Below are 17,134 nucleotides of genomic sequence, written 5' to 3' on the forward strand. Positions count from 1 at the left end.
ACCATAGTAGGATTTTTTACTCTAGTAGTCAATGGTGCCCAATTACACATTCTTCAAAATATATTTTTCTGTGTTCAATAGAATAATGAAATTTACACAGATTTGAAATTACGTGAGGGTGAATAAATAATGACAAAAGTTTTATTTTATCTCTTAGCTGATTTATCAGTCCGTGAATGTTTTTTTTTCTCATTTTTGAACTGGTTTTGCCTGTGTCTATAGGCCTTGAACTACCTAATACTGAGACCTAATACTTGCCGCACTGAAGCGTTGTTCTCTTTAGAACCGGATTTAACTTTTATCACCAGCTTTTACGCTCTTTCCCGTAGCCCGTCACCCACTTAATGATATCTGTACCATGATTTCATACATCTCTTTCTGTTTTTCTCACACACGTCTAGAGGCCCTGCTTTCAGATAGGACAGCTAACGGTGTGCGGGGGGGGGGGGGGGTTGTGGGGGCCATAAACTTGAAAGTGTTCTGTTCCGCCTCTGCCTCCCCTAGACTCATATCTGGTAAATGTATTGGTATAATTTCACAGCCAAGCTTTTTTCTGAAAGAGAGGAAGGAGAGAGAGAGGGAGAGGGAGGAAAGAATCTGAGCTGGCCTTCAGTTGAACTCATCAGGGACTATGTTGGAGGGGTCATCCCAAGTTCATGCCTGACTCTTGCTTGAGTTCTGCAGAATGTGCTTGTGTTTATACAGTTTTCGGGCTGCAGTAGGGAGCTTGCTGGGCCTGTAACACAACCTCACATCCAGGAGGCACCTGCAGGGGACCTGTGGGGGCCCACTCTGGCAAAGTCAGGTCAACTGTGCCAAGATGGGGGGAGGGGGAAGCCCCCCATTAGACAAATTACAGCCTTATATATTTGACAGCTGGATGTGACGGTGTGTAAAATTAGTTATCTGTAAAATCGATATGCTGAAGGGGTTGAAAGCTATGGTAATTGCCCAGAACGTGATACATTGTAAATATTGTGTCAATTTCGTTGATTTTAATGACATTATAATGAAATTTCTCATGAAATGTAGAAAAGTACATTATTGTTTACTAAAGGCAATTTACAGTGTTATTTAACTGCAATCTGTAGTATAAACATTTGAAGAGTTTCAGAGTTTCGTTTCAGTTTTTTCTTGTAACATCAGTCATTCCACACAGAGAACCAAAGGAAGTCATTGATATGTGCCAAAGTAGTCACCTCATTCACTGCAGGGAGTCCGTTGGGCGGGTTTTCAACTAAAGGCACAACTATTCCACATCACAACTATGCCAGCATCTGATGTTTTAAAGGCCCCGTTTTTTCCCTGTTTTCGAAGCTTTGATTGTGTTTTTTGGGTGTTTAACAATGGATTCTAGTTTAAAAAAAACTTAATTTTTCACATATTTCAAGTCTATAGTCCACCGCTGTCTCTCTTCTCAAGAAACGACTGGATTTTTTCCGGCTATATAAAGTCCCTCCTTCCGAAATGCTCTTATTGGTAAAAGTGACCAGGTCTGTCTTGATTGGCTCCCTGCTTAGAGCGTGTGTGTGGAGATGTCCCACCCATACCATATCAGAGAGTTCCTCAAGCTGTTGTGATTGGTCGGTCCCCCTCTCAGTGGACGTGAATTCATAATCTTTGGCTATTAGCAATAAACAGTAACAATGGCGTCAACTTCACTTCATCAGTTAAAAACATGCGGATCGAAGCGTACAGGAGGTCTGCGAGTGCATACACAATCTCTAACCTTTGTCTTTTATATACATAACAAGGTGACTTGGGAGTACTTTCTTAAAGTAACAGGACGAATTCATCATCCATATAGGCACATAATCAATCTGTGGAGCCAGAATTATTGTTAGTTAAGAGATGGAGATGGTGGAGATGGTGGTCTAGTGGGTCAAACCACTGAACTGGTAAATCAAAGGTTGCTGGTTCGATCCCAGCAGCCACCACCAGTGTGTCCTTAAGCAAGACACTTTACTCCACGTTGCTCCAGGGGGATTAAAAGCGTGTGCCAAATTCCTTAAAATGTAAATGTAAAATGTAGTTGGCAGGGGATCAAATACTTATTTCACTGACTGTAATGCAAATCAATTTATAATTTTTATATATTTTTCCCTGATTTTTGGGTTGATATTCGGTTTCTATCAGATATAAAAACCTACCATAAAAATGTAGACTCTTTATTTCTTAGTAAGCAGGCAAACTTACAAAATCAGTAGGGGATCAAATATATATTTCCCTCACTGCCTACATATCATTTAAATGTGTTCATTTATTAAGTTCAGGTTTTTTCTTTCTTTACTTCTTTAATATAATTTTTTTCGTCTGTTTTGGTAAAAATGTATTTGTCTGTGCAGTTTGCAGGTACATTTGCTGATGGACTGGGCAAGACAATGGACAACCGCCATCAGACTGAACGAGAGTACATTCGCTATCATGGAGCCACCAGCGGAGAGCACCTCGTGGCAGGGATTCACGGTCTTGCTCATGGTAAACCACAACATTTGACCTTCCATAGTCTTTGTCAAAATATCAAATGCATATCTTTGAAATTTGTCAACTGCATAATGTGCTTTCCTGTTTAGGCATTCTTGGTGGCCTGACCAGTGTAATCACTTCCACGGTGGAGGGAGTAAAGACCGAGGGTGGCGTCAGTGGATTCTTCTCAGGTCTTGGGAAGGGATTGGTTGGCACGGTGACAAAGCCGGTGGCAGGAGCTCTGGATTTTGCTTCTGAAACGGCACAAACTGTCCGTGAGATGGCCAGCGCTAACAACAGGTACTTTCTGCTCGACTGAAGGAACTTCACAAGGAGTAGTTCGCTCCAAAGTCTTATTCCTAATCTTAATAATCTCCAGTGTTCAGCACACCCTTCACCTTTGTGGTTCAATATTTCTAACACTTAAAACTTCGCATGAACCCTCTGTAAATGTGCCCGTAGATCCCACCTACCTTTTGATGAGTTTAGCTTGTGACTAGCGGAGGTTTACACTAATGAACACCTGCTAATGATCCAAAGCACGGGCGTGTAGAATTTGCCCACTGTTTTAAGAGCAGCCTTTGGGTCTCACCTCCACTTCATCCTCTTAAACCAGCAGCACTACCTGAGGTTTTATGAGAGGGGCCCAAAAACAGGTCATATTACACAGGCTTTCTGGTATGTAAAGCCATTTGTTCGTCATTTGCCTATGTATATGTGTGGCTGGGAGTGTTTGTGGTTTAACTGCTCCAACTGGAGAAGGAATGAGTTTCCTGTCCCCTCGCCATTCCCAGTGAATGAGAGAAGAGCTCTGTGTATATGTGTGTGGAGAAGGGACCTGCTGGTGAACTGTGCTGGGGGAGTTGAAGGGAGAGGCATTCGGAGCGTGCCTGCCACATTGCGGCCAAGAGTTCAGCCTGAGTTCACACTGAAATTGTGCAGGATTCACGGTTCACAGCGGACACCGTCTGACCCAAGTACACTACCAGGTAGCACTTTTGCCACAAATCACCACATACGCACCTTCTCAAAGGATCGATTTAACATTTCCACCTATCAACAAGTGAACACGATGACACCCAGTTGACCTTCCTTCCCTTACATCTGAAACGCAAAAGAGGTTTCCCACGTTTGAAAGGTTTTAAGCAAGGTCACCTTACGCATAGATTTATGGAGCGATGATTGTGTTTTTGGCGGTCCTGAGTATGACTCGTACACGCACTGTTAGATCGCAGAAAGGAAATAAACAAGTAAATGAGAAGCAGACTGTAGCGAGCTCAAGAATAGTGGAAGTGTCCACACAATCTTTTTGCTCTCCTGCCCTGCTAGTGAACTCACCCTCCCACTTCAATTCCCTGGACCCCAGCACAACCCCCCCCCCCTCCACACACACACACACATACACATACATGCACCATTCCCAACTGCACTATGCAATCCAGGCAGCTTTCCAGAGGCAGCTCAATTACAACCAACAAAACAAAGGCAAAGAAGTGCTGGGGGTTGGCGGAGGCAGCATGAGGGGCCTAGACGTTGACCGAATAGTTTTATCTTTAGCTGTCAGTTTAGTTTGAAGAGCATGCATTTTCTATTACTCCAGACTTTTGAAGAAATTCCCCTCATGTGGTTTGCCTCTTGACTGTCAGCTTTGGGAAAGACATCAAGGTACATTTGTATGCCTATGCAAAGTTTTGTTAAACCTCAAATACTTTCACAGTATAAGATCAGAGTACTTACCTGTTGCACGTTTCCCCACTGTTATAAAAAAGGAGCTTGTGTATAACTTACCTGTCATTCTTGTTTATAATGAACAAAAATGAAAAGCACATTACATTGACCTAGAATAGATCGGTCGACCAAGTGATGACCCAGAGCCAAAGATAAGAATGAAAAAACAACAACTATTACTCAGCCAAACATGAGACATGCCAGATGAACAAACTAGATGTCTCACCACAAGTCGCTTTGACAGTTTTTGCTTTCAGACCAAAGGGAGGCCTAATTTCGCTTACACTCCAACAGACGTGTTTTTGTGAATATGTCTAAGAAGAACCGAGTTAAACACCTACAGCAGCCTTCCACATAACGCCCACCCTAAACCCTAATGCTCATGATCATTCTCGGAAAGGAGCGAGAAGTAAGAGCTGTTTGTTTGCACCCATTGACGGCTGACTGGCCGGGCTCCAAGCCCTGTGCCTGACCTAAAGTTGAACCCTATTGTTCCAATCCCACAATCGGGTGCGGGGCATTGTGCTTGATCGCCTCCAGAGCAGTGGGTGAGGCTGGAGAGAGAGAGAGAGAGGGGTTAAGAGTCTCCCTGGGTCTATTACAGTCCTGTCATCCACAGGGCCAGATCTCATGACTTACGGTTATGATTATGAACCGTGGCTTGATGTCAAAAAGAGAGCCAAGTCAATGTGGAAGTTCTGGCTTGGCTTAGGAAAGAACATCACAATTTCATGTCATAATAAAGTAAGCAGTGGCTTGAGAATATTTGATTTAGTTGCAATTTTTATAATAGCTTAACTCAGACTAACACTATAATTCATGTGGTTGTTTATTTTTTTCTTGGCACGACATCAGAAGAGTTCACGGAGAGTTTAGTTTTCGGCTTCGTAGGTTTGCTTTGAAATGCAACATGCTAAAGTTTTTCTGACGTAAATAAATAAAAACAGGACTCAAGTTCAGAGGTTTGCCCATCCTTTGCCCTGTGTCCCTTCTTTGCTCTTGATGAACAGCGGCAGCTGCGTTCGCCAAGCTTCGGTGTAAATCGCACAGAGAAATGCAGTACATTGCCGTCTTTGTGAATCAACTGGAAACCATCAGCTCTAATCAAATGCCTGCTGGCCCAGATTCAAGCCAGATGTAGGAATTCCACTTGGCCCACCAGTGGAAGTCAAAAAGAGGGGTTGTTTGCAGGAGAAGCAAGATTCGAAATTTGCATTGGCACATCGGGCCTCGTCCGCTGAATCTGCACACCTAACACCAACACGCTGTGATTGAAGGTGAAGCAGAGTTGAACCACATGATATGGTGGCAGGATATCACCTTAACAGGCATAGCAGGAGTCTGAGTATGTGGGTTATTTGGATTGTGGCACAACAGGTGTTATTTCAAGAGACTCTCTTGTACTCTTTAACGGGAAGCGGGGGAAAGAAAAAAGATCTAGTCTTTCCAGTAAAAAAGCTGCTTCATTCCAACTTGGATTCCCTGGAGTTTAACTCTCTTAAGGCTGTGGGGTTTGTAGATAATGATTCTTGTGTGTTTTGTATCCGCGTTTCAGGCTGAGCGTACAGCGAGTGAGGAAGCCGCGCTGCTGTAAGGGCCCTCAGGGGCTGCTGCCCCGATTCTCCTCCCTACAAGCAGATGGACAAGAACAACTCTTTTACTTAACAGACAATATCCACTCTGAATAGTGAGTATATCATGTCTGAAGTGTAAAGTCAGTACTTGATTCAGTAAGACACATCGGTTTGTATGCCAAAGCAATACACTGTTCACTTAAACATTTCAAGCTAATTTTCCAGAGGGTTTATCTAGTTCAAGTATACAAAACTGTAGGGGGATTCTTTTTAGACTCTGTACTTTGATGTGAAGCCCCAGGACCGTTTCGCTTTTCAAAGCAAGACAGACAAGACATTTATCACTTAAGAGGCCAATCCATCCATATCAGGAGACCTCCTGCCGGCCTACCTGACCTCTCTCCTCAGAGGTGCCACAGTGGTCATTACTCTCCTCAGCTGTAGCCCGCACATGGTCGTCTTGTGCTCTCTGACACACTCTGAGACTATACTGTGTCACACTGTTGTGCGACACTTCTCTATAAATCAAATTTGTAATCTTAATCTGGTTTTATTATTCAATAGGAGTATTCAGTTCATAACTTCACAACAATTCAATTTGACCATGTTTGCTCATGGGCTCCAGGGCAAACCTGTGAGGTGATGCAATTCAAATTGAATTAACTCCGACTCAGTAAACCAGGCCACAGGTCTGTTTTTCTCTTAAAGGGGAAAGACAGGACATTGTTCATACAATGATATATAAGTTGTAAGCAGTTCATGATTTCTGTCCTCTATAGTTTCATTGCAGTGGAGCCCATAGACACCTACTGTGTGCTGATCTCCTCCAAAGTGGTGTATTTCCTCAAGCCTGGAGAGCTTGCTGATCGGGAAGCAATTTTTCTAGAGGTCAAATACGACGATCTTTATCATTGTCTGGTGTCCAAAGACCATGGGAAGATATATGTGCAGCTTACAAAGAAAGCTGAAAACAGCAGTAGCGGAGTGGCCATTCCAGGTCCGTCACACCAAAAGCCTATGGTAAGAGACATGTTCTTGAGGTTTTTTGGCACATAATACAAATACGATGCCTTTTTTAAACAACATTTTCAGTGAAAAGAAATGGTTAACCATGTTGATCATCCGTTTTATGAGATCAAAATAAATGGCATGAAAGTTTTAAATTAGATCAATTAAATAATTCAAATCGTGTAATTTAGTGAAGAGTGTTCATGGAAAGCACCTTTTCCCTATACATGACACAACATCTTATTTGCATCTGGAGGTCGACTTTTGCAGATGAATATCTGTCACTAATGCCTAAATCTGTTGTTTCGCCACAGGTTCATGTGAAAAGCGAGAGCCTTGCCATTAAGATTTCACAAGAAATCAATTACGCCAAGAGCCTTTACTACGAACAGCAGCTCATGCTGCCTCCCAGTGAGAATGAGGATAGTCTATTATTGGACTCTTAACCAAACTGCCCCACGGGGTGGAAGGTGTTTCTCGCTCATTTTTCAATGGCCATTTCCTTTTTTCTGTTCTGCGGAAGGACTGTAATAAATCAGCAAAGCGTGATCACCCACTTAAGCCAGTCTACGGGATGTGCTCACAGCGTGTGGTTTCTTCACTGATGCAAATAGTCTAGAGGGGCTGCTATAAACCCTGGAAAGCACAGATTTAAATATGAATATTTCAATATGCAAGTGTTTTATCGAGTTCCCTTATAATGTTTTGGTGTGTTTGTTTTACAGTTGTTAATAGAATAACCGGTGTTTGTCGCTAGATGTACACCGCTAGTCTGACACTGTATATGTTTATTTATAGATTCTATATGTACATACATAGACACACACTAAAAGGATGTTATCTGCCATGTATATAAATGTTGAAATTTATTATATAGAATGAAATTAATAATAGATTGCTGTACAAAACTGCCTTTTTTCTCTGAATATGACAATTGAGATTATGAATGAATCGCACTGATGTAAATTTAGAGAACTGGAGCTGCTCTCATAATTTAAGAACCAACACACACAAACATAGTACTAAACATACGTGCACACTGGCACAAAACACAGAATTGTAAATATTGTTTCACCTCTACAAGCAATCCACCCTAAAAACGTATTTGTTTTCCTCTTAAATTAATTTATTTTTGTATCGTCTGTATTACATTTAATTTAACACATGTTGCTTTATATCTCTTGCTTCCCTTTAGTAGGGAAGCAAGGTTGTTTAAAAATCCACGCTTTACACATGAAACATTTAACATCGCCACAAATAAACTGTTTGTGTTATACAGTGCTTAAGATGATGCGCTCCCATTTTCTGCCTCTTATGGATGCCCTTATTGCTCTTTCTCATATACCACAAAAAGTCTGTTTTAGTACTGTTTAGTATATTTTAACTTGTACACTACGTAAATAAAGATGACTTTATTTGGGGTTGTGTTCATTCAAATTTTATGCTAGCATAACCATTTTATTCTTTTTGGTATTTCACAATGAGTTGTTTCACATATTATCAAAGTCGTGTTTACTCTTTCTTTTTTTCCTGATAAATTGTATGCTGTTATGATAGGCAAAGCAATAAATACTATAATTTTGACAGGCTCCCACAATCCTTATTATTACCTTTAAGTGGTTTCCAAATACAAAAGTCTTTACAAAAAACACCACATATCACGATATGGCGTATTGGGCAGGAACAAAATCTGACATGCATTGTTATGTTACCTGTCCGCAATGGGTCTGCTGTCAGCAAGATGATCGTGCATTTGCACAACTATACACTGGGACTGGTGTAGAAAATTTTCAGATAACGTTATTCAGTTTTTGATATTGTTTGTATTACCATGGCATGTCTTCAACCAAGTGACAATTTTTTGCGATAGACCGTCATGTCACTGACGGATTTCGCGCCACATGTAAAACATGCGCAAGCAATTTGACGAGCATTGCGAGAATTCAGGATGCGCATTTTGCTGCTCACAACCTGTGCTGCTAAAACAAGCGTCAGGCAAGAGCAACTCAATAAAAAGTTCATTACTGAAAGCAAGTGAAATCTCTTCTAGAGCATGTTGATATGAGAATGGATTCTAGATTATTTAAATGATTAATGGTGGCATTAGATAAATACAATCGGTATATCAACTATGTATATTTATGCTCCGATTCGTACATGATATCTGTACAGGTAGTACAGGTACCCTATGTGCACTAACCTTACCCATGCTCTGTGTACTCTGACTTATTCTCCACCTGTCCTAGGTCACGTTAGATTGTTCTTTTCCTTTGGCAAAGGGTTCATCACAGGGTGAGCTGTCTGTCCAATGGCCTACTCAGATTTATCTACTATTTGGCTAACCTTGCACTGAACTCACCCCCTGAGATTTGAGCTGACTTCTCAAACACATGCACTCCATGACACAATTTCATGTCCTGATCCCAATCCTAACAGTGTCCATCATTACTGTTAGGCACGCCAAAACCCATTGTTCAGCACTGTCGTTTATACTACACAAAACGTACTTGTACTGGTTAAAATACATACTGCACGTTCGTTCTTTTGGTCATGTTTGTCAGAAAGTAAGTTGGACCACATTGTTTATTCATTTCTTCAACTCCCAGAAGAATGTTGCTTTGGGCATGTGATTCTTAGATAACACGCTATTGTCTTGTGCAGCTGGGATGAACTGTAAATGATAAAGATGGATAAAGAAAGAACTGCCTGTAATCTAGATTTGATATTGTGAGATGACGCAATCTTAGAGCTTGCCAACAGAGAGAACAAAACACTGTCTGACACTGAAGAAATTCAATTATCTATGCATCTGTTTGGAGTGAGACAGCTGTATTGATACACAATGTTTACGTGTATTTATTTAGAGGGTTTTATTACTCATAACTGAGCACTCAACATTTTGCCTTCAATAAAATCTACGTATATCACTAGCTCAGATGTCAGTGACAGATCGGATGAAAATGGAGGACTTCTAGAGTGACAAAATCACAATTTGCCTATTTGTCTTCCAGTGGCTTACCCATCGGCAGTGTGCTTTCCTGTTAAACGGAGTTAGTGTTATGACAACCCTGCCTAGTGCACAATGAGCTCACGATTGGCTGGCCCGCAGCGATGGAATGCTGACCATGAAATGCCTGTGAGTTTTGGCAGAGACAAAACAAGCACGCTGCCAGGGACTGACACTTCCATGTTTTCTAACCCACATGAACGCCCACAAAATAACACTCGCTGGGGTTTTTTAAAGATCAAATACTGTTTATTTAAAGTTGACAATAATATGAAGATAGACATGCTGGAATGACTTAAGACAAGTCGGAGAGCCAAATCGTGTTGCCTCGCGTTACAAAAATGTTCTTAAAATCAGTGGATATCTATAAAACATACAGTAAACCTTGGGCAACCCATACAAGAACCCCAAACTGATCAATCATTTCTTCTGTAACAGTCTGTGCTCCAAAGTTTGTTTTTATCGCAATATCCAAGGAATGCTTTCTCCTACATGCTTGTGTGCAGTCCAGTATCAGAAAGCCAAATCCAATTACATCCACGTAGGACACACTGGCATAATAGTGCTTGGGGAAACAAGCAATCTAGATGCGTTGTTTCCAGTGACCCTTACACTGTCTTTTATGCATGCACACAGCAACAGCTTGTTGGATGTTCCTGGACATAGTGCTGGATTTGCGTGAAAAAAATTGCATTGAGGAATTTTTACATTCAAGCTTCTCCCTTGGATTAAGTCCGTCCTTTGAATGTCTTCATGCAGGTGTAGCTTCCTGAGAACTTGTGGATCTCTTCCAGGGCAGACTGGGGCAGAAGACTGCAAAGAAAATTTAGTTAAACTTGAGAAAAGAACCTGAGAAGTTCCTAGATTCAAGTAAATTTGTCGAATTGGACTTTTCACTCAAGTACTGTTAACATTTTCACGGGTGGTCTCGGACCCTCACCGCGTGTGTTGTTTCTGCAGAGCTGAAATCCAGCAACCTCACCTTTTAAGGATGACAAGAAAGTGCATGGTCCAAGGCAGGACAACAAAAGCTGTTTCGGTCCTCACGGCATCTACAGTGCGCTGAGCCACCATCTCAGGATTCAGAGGAGGAAACAGTTTAGGAAACCTGCATCAGAAGAATTCAAAAACAAATGCATGTTTGTCGTCATTGATGGATTGCGTAAAATTCCAACTTCTTATCAAGAGCCGCAATAGAGGTCAGAATGAGCTCATTACCTAACTCTCATGCCCTGGAACATCTCTGTGTCAGTATGGAAGGGTAAAACTGTAGTGCAGCCCACACCAGGGCAGTCCAACAGGCCCAGTGTCAGGCTTTCCATGAAAGCGTAAGACGAGGCTTTGGACATGCAGTAGTCGATGGCTCCAGGGATGGAGGAGAGGGAGAGAATGGAGTTAATGCAGACCACGTGGCCGTTCCGCAGCTCCAGCATACGAGGCAGAAATGCTTTTGTGGTCTGTGGGGGAGACAGAAACAATTATACATTGTTCTCTCAGTTACCCCCTACTATCATATTGTTGGAAATCCAACAATAACAATCAGGTCGTGAGCAACTATGGTTTAAAAATGTGATCCTTGTCTAAGATTTTTTTCTAGAATGCCTGAGGTTAGGGTGACCAGAGTTCTGACAAAGCATTTTTATTGCCAGTTATATAAAAGCATAGAAGCTTTAAGCAGGTCAGCAAATGTTTGCTTGTGCTAGTGCCCACAGGCCGAAGACAAGAGGTTTTATTCAACACTGTTTTTTAAGTCTCTTTTATGTTGTTATAAGTGCTAGTAGTATACTTTTTATTAATAAATACTATTTCTACTATTTAAAACTTACAACATAAATACTGGTTTACATAAGGTATATTTTAAGAGAAACAATACAGTATTGCATATTGCGGTATATTGAAAGTGCAAAATAATATAAAAAAGTAAACTATCAGTAGGATGTTAAGTTCATAAAAAAAGAAGCATACTTGGATAATATAATGAATAGTAGTATAAAATAAATAGAAATATATATATATATATATATATATATATATATATATATGTTTACTTGTAGTACAGTTGCATTAAAATGAAAAATAGTTTTGAAGCAGTTCTGGACTCAAAGTTTACTACTGTTGCACTTAAAGAAACATTTCACCCAAAAATGGCCACCATTGACTACCATAGAAAGAAAATTAATACATTATATAATACAAATATAATACATTATACATTTCTTTGTTCTGTTGAAGAATGTAGAAAGCACTTTTGACTACCTTTGTATCTTTTCCTACTATGGTAGTCAATGGTAGCCAAGAACTGTTTGGTTACAAGCATTCTTCCAAATATCTTTCTCTGTGTTCATCGAAACAACTCGAGTGTGAGTAAATGATGACAGAATCTTTTCGGGGTGAACTGCCCTTTTACGTATACTTTAAAGTACACACTTATAAATTAAAAAGTTGGCAAATATACAGAAGTCTCAAGTAGCACACTGAGAAAACACATTTATAGATATACTACAAGTGTGTTGATATTAGTATACTCACCACATGAAGTACTCTTAAAATAAACTTGAACTTAAGTATATTTAATAAAATAAACTTGAAGTATCCTTGTTTTATGAGGCATGTTTCTGTACATGTACTTAAAAGCCTCTGTCTCAATCTGGTCACCCTACCCGTGGTGAAAATGAACAGGCATGTTTGATGGTTCAGATGTGAGCCCACATTCAGTGTTTGATCTGTCAGATGACCCTAAAAGAATAGGCTTCTTTGCAGAACTCTTTATTTAAAATTAGCATTCAGAAAGCATGTTTAAAATGAGAGCAACAATTGATAATAGTGATTGTCAGTGTGTGCATCTCAAGCATCAGATAACCTCTTCTAATTCTCATATAGCTGTTTGTATGTGCTCTAAAGATTTTCTCTATAAAGATTTCAAGATTTATTTAACTTTTACTATTCCCTGAAATGAGCTTAAAGCACCTCATTAAAGACCATTATTTGAAGTTTGTTTACGGTTCTCTCTTGTATTTTATGTCTGACTGTTCTATGTGAGGAATGTGCTTTTACTTTTTCTCTTTTGGCAAAAACAGATTTAAATGATGAGGAACGCTTCCAAGAAGTACAGATGAGTTTCCATGTTGAGTAACAAAAAAACTCAAATGAATATTTAGAATTCTTGTAACGTAATCACAGCTATAATAAATTGACAGTTGGGTAAAACATAAAAAAGCGATTGAAGGATTGAATCTATTATGTTTCTTACCCAGAACTGCCCGAGTGTGTTTATGTGCTGAGTTTTCAAAAGTGCATCATCATCACTGTCCATTAAACTTTTCCCATGGACAACAGCTGCGTTATTCACAAGAACGGTGACGTCCCCAACCTGTGAGACCACATTGAATATACTTAGACTACACTTGACTATCTGGCTTAAATTACCTTTAAATATTTTAAACTGAGAGAGAGACAGAGAGACAGAGAGAGATGTCTAGTGTGTGAGTGTACCTTTTCCCTGAGCACCTTAGCCTGCTGGTACACCTCCTCTCGGTTTCCCACGTCACAGACAAAATAATAACACTCTGTTCCAGTCATAGAGATCTCGTCACACGTCTCTTTTAGACATTTCTCAGTACGGCCCCACAAAATCACCTGAGGAAAGAAAGACATGATTGTTTTACTGTTAAAGTCGTGATAAACTTTGACAATAGAATAGGGCAAATGCAACATGAGGAATGTTTTGCATTGAGAGGTACAGATGCTTCCAAGTTAGTGTTATAACTGGCCAGGTCTGTTGTTATGATTGCTACACATTGATGTGCAGGTTCATGAACGAGTTTATTGAATTAAGTATTTCTTATCATTCTACAAGAGGTTTAGGGAGAGCGAGCGAGAGTGATAAAGCACCGGGTCAGGCTGTGGACTCTTGTTAACTCTCTGCATTAGATCCATTACTCAGCAAGGTCAGCGAGAGGTAATGAATACAAGCACAAGTCCTTCCCTGCCTTTTCCGTCAAGCTTTATCTACCTCATAAACAAACACACACACATACGTCATACACTCTGGCCCCAGGAATCAATTCAATTTTAAACAATTTCCAAGGCTTTTATTTAATTTTTTTATGTGTTTGACAGACATATTTATTCAAGATAGCTAGACTGCATGCAAGCTATTAATATATTATATAATTTATTTGAGGAACACAGTGTGTGAGAAACTTAACTCACATATTTGTTCTTTATAAATATAAAACATCATCACAGATTATGAGAATTATAAAAGATGTATTAAACTCATGAGAACCTCTGAGGCATTGTGCTTGATGTCAGAAAAAGAGAAAAAGAGAGAGTGGACAAGGGCAAGCAGGCAACAGATGTGCCTTCTCATGTGCTGAGTGACATACAGCGTGACTCATGTCCCGCCAATGTCACAAACAGCACATAGTGAGTTTCCATTATCAGTAAAAGTTCAAGCAACAGAGCCACCGGGAAACAGGGGCAGCATAACGCCCCCTCATTAGTGCTGGCCCAGTGGGGTCACATATGGGACAAAGCCCAGCTGGGAGTATGGACTGCCAGCATCTATACCTTTACCTTCCCTTCAATAGCTTTTAAGCGCTTTATAATCTACGCTTTACACTTATACATACAGGTCCTAGGACTTCAAGGGTTAGTTCGCCCAAAAATTCTTGCCGCATTCACTCACCCTCATGTCATTCAAAACCTTTGACTTTTTTTCGGCAGAACACAAAAGAAGATCATTTGAAGAACGTTGGAAAAACTACTAACATCGCCTTTTGGTTGGACACAAAACCTCTGAGACATTCCTCATATTTCTCAAAAAATCATCTTATTTGTTCGACAGATGAAAGACAGTCATACAGGTGATGTCATACAGGGTGAATAATTGACAGCAGAATTTATATTTATGGGTGAACTATCCCTTTTGTTATTATTATTCAAATACAACGCTTTGATCTGGTCATTGTTTAGAAACAGAGAAAGATTAAACAGATGAGCACAGGATTTAGAAATTGCCTTTCAACCCCTCTCACAATGACAAAAGTGTAATTTATTACATATTAGATGATGATGAATGAGGGGCTATTCCTAACCTGCACATGCTTGACTTAACTTTCATACACACACGCACGCACCCATACTTGTTCTCGGCTCGAGCCTTTGACTTTTCCTCTGAGAGTCAGCAGTAAGCAGCCCACACAATAACACAAATGACATCATCAGTCCAGCAAAAGCTGGCTGACCTGCCAATGAACTTGGTTGTGGTAACCAATCTGCAAGGTGCTTTTCTGCCTACTACACCCCCTTGCAATTGATCCATTCACACACCTACACATGTTGAGCGCACAAACACACTCACTCACGCACATAGACATTCACTCTCTCTCTTTCACACACACACCCTACTTAAGTTAAGATGCTATTTCTGTCACTTGATGCTCTCTCTTGTGTTGTTGTGGTGGGTGTGCCTGGAGGGGGGTGGTGTAATCAGGTTTATGTCTCACCAAAAAATATCAAAACATGAAATAATAACAAAATGTGACTTTTCCTGCACTCTCGACAGGGAAGTATGAACTTCCCTTGAAGGTTAAAGAGTCACACATGATTTGAGTTCAACAAAACAGTTCGCATTGCCTGTCAGCAGTCCATTGTTGGGCATTTGTAAAGGCATAAAGGCTTAGGAAACACCTGTGTTTGTGTGGCCAGTGAAGAGAATACAAGGAGAAACATGAAAGATGAGGGCACCCGTGGGTCACTATACCTTCAGTTCACTCACTGTAGCCTATGTACAAAATAGATCTGCGCACCGATATGCAAACTCGATTGCATTGAAGTATATTTACGTAGTCATTACGCAGAAATAATCATGTAAACGCAAAATGATCTCATGATTCTCAATAACGCATGACGTGATCAAATAAACGGTTCAATCACTTTCTCTGGAATATCTTTTTAGACACAAAAGGCGTATTCCTTTCCCTAACATTTTAAACTTATTAATTTAGCAGAATATATCCTAAAATAATACAAATCTGAAACATAACAGCAAATGCACCATGAGAGTCAACACTCGCAGTATGTGCAGGTAAGAGAGAACACTTACTTTTGAAGTAGATCGTCTCTTTTAACAATATATTAAAGCCAAAATTGAAACAGTAGAGGAAAGTTTAAAATTCAGAATCTGTTTGCAATATTGGATACTCTTACCTGGCAATTACAAAGACACTGATTCTGACATAAAGAATAAATTCGACAGCAAGGAAGAGAAATACATAAGCTAATAACTATCATCATAATGACAGCTCTGAAATTCATAATTATAACATTGTAATAACTGCACTGCGCGCAATACTGCAGGCAGAAACTGTACCTTTTTCGCCCCTTGCTTGGCAAACTCTTTAGCCAGGTGACGACCGATTCCTCTTCCACCACCGGTGATGAGCACCACATCAGCGCCCAGATCTCTGCGCTTCTGGCGCATCAAGAGGCGCACTGCCGCCCTCAATACGCACACAAAAATCTGGAGAGGAAAAAGCATTGCGCATCCCAGCACCTTCAACTCCATCATGACTTTAAAATAGTCCAAAGTGTTTTTGCGATAAAACACGCTGTTAAAAACAAACTGATGGGAAAGTATTTCTAACTAGTGAGCTGTCAAGAAGGCACGTTGGAGTAATCTGACAAACTTTAATGGGAATTGGATACGCGCACGGTTCCCCTGGTCTGTTGAGCAATACGCGGTCCCTTAAAGTGCGCCGATTTAACAGAGGAGGTCCATGAGAATGACCAAGTGCCCCGTGTTTCACCTACGAATGAAGAACTGACACAAGTCTCTTTCTCTCTCTCTATCTCTCTCTCTCTCTCTCTCGCTCACCCACTCTCGTTCTCTCTCAAACCCTCTCACTCATATTAAAATGCATGACGCATTGAGAATAGTATAAGAAATAGCGAGTCCTATGGGCGCTTTATCTCAAGAGGCGGGACAGGCTTCTGTTATGAAGACTTGAGAGAAACATTTATTCAACATTTATGAGAAAGTCTTAAGTATGAGGTGAATGTCCAAATTATAATGTGACCAATACTGACTGAATCCATAATGTGCATCTGCGAGACTTTTCACTGCAAAATAACGTACATTAACTCACATATAAAATTAGTTAAATAACTTAAATTTAAAGTTAAATTCTGTTTAGGTGACACGATATCTGCAGACTTTATTAATCCTTTTCCATTTGTTAAACCACAGTAAAGCACTGACGTCATATTGATAATTTTTCCAAAGTACATTTTTACTTTTTAATTTTTAATGGAATAGTTCATATAGTATTTTTATGGAAACCATGAG

The 17,134-nt window shown here is 40.2% G+C and overlaps 2 protein-coding genes across 2 annotated transcripts in view; one reads left to right on the forward strand and one right to left on the reverse strand.

The window, feature by feature from the left end:
• The window catches only part of vps13d (vacuolar protein sorting 13 homolog D), a 39,323-nt gene extending 30,963 nt beyond the window's left edge, over positions 1 to 8,360 (forward strand). Inside the window, exons 65-69 of the mRNA XM_056732193.1 lie at positions 2,346 to 2,478; positions 2,574 to 2,766; positions 5,750 to 5,881; positions 6,548 to 6,788; positions 7,091 to 8,360. Coding sequence (XP_056588171.1) covers positions 2,346 to 2,478; positions 2,574 to 2,766; positions 5,750 to 5,881; positions 6,548 to 6,788; positions 7,091 to 7,222 — 831 coding nt within the window. The 3' untranslated portion in view covers positions 7,223 to 8,360. The remainder of the gene's footprint in view (positions 1 to 2,345; positions 2,479 to 2,573; positions 2,767 to 5,749; positions 5,882 to 6,547; positions 6,789 to 7,090) is intronic.
• A 1,656-nt stretch (positions 8,361 to 10,016) lies between these two features.
• Positions 10,017 to 16,629, reverse strand: dhrs3a (dehydrogenase/reductase (SDR family) member 3a). The gene is made up of 6 exons (XM_056733419.1): positions 16,160 to 16,629; positions 13,276 to 13,419; positions 13,034 to 13,153; positions 11,002 to 11,240; positions 10,766 to 10,891; positions 10,017 to 10,596 (listed from the first exon to the last, which is right to left on the reverse strand). The coding sequence occupies exons 1-6, from the start codon at positions 16,355 to 16,357 to the stop codon at positions 10,512 to 10,514; spliced, it is 912 nt and encodes a 303-aa protein (XP_056589397.1). The 5' UTR covers positions 16,358 to 16,629; the 3' UTR covers positions 10,017 to 10,511.
• Positions 16,630 to 17,134: the final 505 nt, after the last annotated feature.

The sequence above is a fragment of the Triplophysa dalaica genome, chromosome 20 (assembly GCF_015846415.1).
Source record: "Triplophysa dalaica isolate WHDGS20190420 chromosome 20, ASM1584641v1, whole genome shotgun sequence".
NCBI classification, from domain to species: domain Eukaryota; kingdom Metazoa; phylum Chordata; class Actinopteri; order Cypriniformes; family Nemacheilidae; genus Triplophysa; species Triplophysa dalaica.